The sequence below is a fragment of the Arachis stenosperma genome, chromosome 10, assembly GCF_014773155.1.
Source record: "Arachis stenosperma cultivar V10309 chromosome 10, arast.V10309.gnm1.PFL2, whole genome shotgun sequence".
Lineage (NCBI taxonomy): Eukaryota > Viridiplantae > Streptophyta > Magnoliopsida > Fabales > Fabaceae > Arachis > Arachis stenosperma.
The window spans coordinates 8,480,147-8,483,699 of NC_080386.1; the positions used below are offsets into that span (position 1 = coordinate 8,480,147).

Genomic DNA, 3,553 nt, shown 5'->3' on the forward strand with positions numbered 1-3,553 from the left:
TATTTTCGCGAATTCTGACTTTAGCATCGAAGTGTTCTTGTAAGTGGTCTCATCCGCCGACAAACAGACCGAACGCATCACTCCAGCAACTCATGCCTAGATCCAGATCCTCTCATTCTCTTGCTTCGCCATTTACCTCACCGATCCACCAAACACTCGAATAACTGAACATATGGTTATGTAAAATATTACAAAATATTTTAAAATATATAGTTATGTAATTTTTACTATTTAACAATAATTTTTATTTTTTCAAATAAAAAATATTAATTTCTAAGTAATAAAAAAAGTATTATCTTAATTTTAAGAGCATTTTTAAATAATATTATAAAAGTTATATAACCACCATAATAATTACTACGATGATAGCCATAGCCATGCATACTAGTATATTGAACCATCCAATATATATATGTTTACAACTTTTTACGTACTTTGAAGATTCATCATAATAATTATTATTTTTACAGTATGTGATTTTAATTTCTATCTCTGTGCAGGGATATCTTTTATTATTGTTTTTATTTTACAGAAATTTAATTTTTGAGAAAGTTAATTTATATCAATCTAATCCAATAATAACACGAGTTTATTAGATTGTATATATATTTAGAGATATCCCATTCTTCAATTCAGGATGTCGTCCTTATTAATAATTAATAAACCAAACAAAATGACGAACATACGAATCTATTTGAAAATACGGAGAAAAAAGCACACCATAAAGCAATAAACTAATAGAACTTCATTTTACAATAAGCTGCAGTTTCCATTTCTCACATTCTTAGAGATAGCGAGACATATAGTCTATCTCTTCTTTACTTTGATTACTACTAAGTTTCATTGCGTATATATTGCATGCCTTGAACTCAACTACAGTGCAATAATGTACTTATTACATTACTATATAATATATTTCACACTATTGTACATTTTGCACCGGTACGAGTTCAATAAATTATTACGGCGTTATTCTATCTGCAAATCACTTGGCACCTTAAAGGGTTTTTCATCTCATTAGAGAGCTTGAGGCATTCTGAAAGATCCACAGGCTGCACCGGAACCCATATGTAATGGTGGAGAAGTTTAGCAAGCCAGAGATGAACCGTTGCCAAGCCCAGTGCCTTACCGGGGCACACCCTTCGACCAGCGCCGAAGGGTGCGAGCCTCATGTCCGAGCCCATGACGGACACATCTTCCTTCATGAATCTTTCGGGGTTAAAATCCCATGGATCTTCCCATACAGATGAGTCATGTGCTATTGCCCACATGTTGACCATTGCAGTTGTGCCACGTGGCACTAAAACTTTGTCTATCTGGACATCATGGATTGCAAGCCTGGCCCATGAGAGCAATGGGCCCGGTGGATGCATTCGGAGAACCTCCTTCACTATGGCTTGGAGGTAAGGGAGATTTGGGATGTCCGTGTCCTGCACGTGACCGTTCGGGCCCACGCAATCGTCGATCTCCTGGCGGGCTTTGGTTTGTATGTCTGGGTGTAACACCAGCCTAGCCATGGTCCATTCAACGAGTATCGCAACTGTATCTGTTCCCCGGAATATCATTTCCTGTCCAAATTAATTATCAATATAAAATACACATTAAAAATAAGTTAAATATTATATATATATATATTTATATATAAATATATAATAATTAATTTTAATAATTAATTTTAATGTATAAATAATATTTTTATTTAGAATATATAATATTTGAAAACAGTAAAAATTAGTCAAAAGAATTGCAAAAGGAGAATTTTTTGGTGTCAAAAACATTTGTGTCGAATTTGCTTAAGGTCAAAAATGAAAAGGTGAGTCCTACCTTTTATATTTGTCTCAAACAGATAAACTTGTAGGCATAATAGAAGAGATTAAACAAATTATATATAAACGTATTATTGGCTGTTTTGTTTAATTATTTCCATGAATTTATCCATAGAATATATATTAAAAGTGGCATGCCTGATTGATTATAGTGAGGTGTATGTCAATAAACACTAGTGACTAGTGAGCTCACATTAAGCTTGGAATACTTTTTCCCTATTGAATAATGCATTATTTCTCGCAATCTTTGAATATATTATTTAATTTAAGTGCTTAATGCAACGTGTGATATATCTATATATATTTGGTCTAAGTGGCTGAAAAGAGAGAGTGAGAGAAGAGAGAAAAGAGCACATACCCACAAAATAGCCACCATATCCGAATCACTAAACCTTTCTTCTTTGGGCAAAGAAAGCAAAGCGCTAAGAAAATCACTCTGTCCAACAAAATCCTCAGATCTTTTTCTGTTTTCAACAATTTGACCCACCACAGTGTTGACCTTAGCCGCCAATTTTTGACACCTTCTTTTCACTCCATAGAAGTCTAAGAACTTAAAAGGGAAATAATCTTCCCAGTTGAACATGGAAATCAACTCATACCCTTCTTTAACCATTTCATCCAAAACCTCTCTTGTTTTTGAACTCATAGAATTATTATTACTACCAAACACACTCTCCAAAACATTGTTAAGAGACCCTTCTTGCAATATTCCCCTAACTTCTACCACCCCTTTCTCTTCCATCTCCTTCCATGCTCTCTCCACCATTCCATCGGCCACTTCTTGCCTGAGACTCTCTAGGCCGGAAATGCTTCGTGGAGAGAACATGTGCGTGGCCGCCACCTTGCGAAGGTGGTGCCAGTACGTGCCATAGGGTGCAAATCCTATGGCACGCTCAAACATTAGCAACCTTGCTGATTGTTTGACTGGACGATCTGAGAAACTAGAACCACATAGAATTTGTCTTGCGGTGTCAGGGTGACTACTTATGATAACAGGTTGGGATCCTAAACTCACTGCCATGAGTCTTTTCGCATTTAGCGAAACGGCCATGTCAGCGAGTTTTTTATGGGCTAGGGAGCCCATGTAGGGCAAAGTCCCCAGTATGGGCCAGCCCATAGGACCATGGATTTTTTCATAGTCCTTGTAAAGTTTTTGGTAGTTTCTCCATGCAAAGCCTCCTGGGACAAGCCAATAGTTAAGGGAGATAGCAAGAAGAGGAAAGGCTGTGGTGAGAAAGAGAGTAAGAAGTGACCATAAAGAGAAAGAAGAAGAGAAGATGCTTTCAAATGGTGAGTTTGTTCCAAGAGAAAGAAGTGCTAGAAACATGGAGATAAGTGAAAATGAGTACAATGATGGCAAGTACTTCATGTTTTGCTTGGGGATGAAAAACAAAAGGGTAAAGGATAAGAATCGGGGGAAAGAGTACTTAGTGAAGATGAGAACGGAGTGTTTGGAATTAGTGAAGATCCATTGTAGGTTTATATAGAGTTTGGAAAGTGGTGGTGGAGGTTAAGCATATTTGGTTAAGAAGGTAACCATGGTTAGGCAAATGATATGTCATATTCTAAAAGAAACCATTTTTTAAACGAAAAGTATAGGTAACCAACAATTTTTTTGAATAATATGTGAATAATGTGAATTAATAGGGTTAAAAGAGTAAATTTAATTAATAGCATTAAATTAGAGTATAGTGTATTTTTATTTGATTGGTGGTTGTTTATGTTGT

At 35.8% G+C, this 3,553-nt stretch overlaps 1 protein-coding gene across 1 annotated transcript; it reads right to left on the bottom strand.

Moving 5' to 3' along the window:
• Positions 1-725: 725 nt before the first annotated feature.
• Positions 726-3,258, bottom strand: LOC130955887 (cytochrome P450 78A5-like). The gene is made up of 2 exons (XM_057882880.1): positions 2,185-3,258; positions 726-1,568 (listed from the first exon to the last, which is right to left on the bottom strand). Exons 1-2 carry the CDS (start codon positions 3,193-3,195, stop codon positions 975-977), a joined length of 1,605 nt encoding a protein of 534 aa, XP_057738863.1. The 5' UTR covers positions 3,196-3,258; the 3' UTR covers positions 726-974.
• Between the last annotated feature and the right edge of the window lie 295 nt (positions 3,259-3,553).

What these genes read in the sequence shown, in the direction of transcription:
- LOC130955887 (XM_057882880.1), bottom strand. Translation starts at nt 3,195, where the DNA reads ATGAAGTACTTGCCATCATTGTACTCATTTTCACTTATCTCCATGTTT. An exon ending in ATATGGTGGCTATTTTGTGG is followed by an intron (nt 1,569 to 2,184) that starts GTATGTGCTCTT and finishes TAATTTGGACAG; the next exon opens with GAAATGATATTCCGGGGAAC.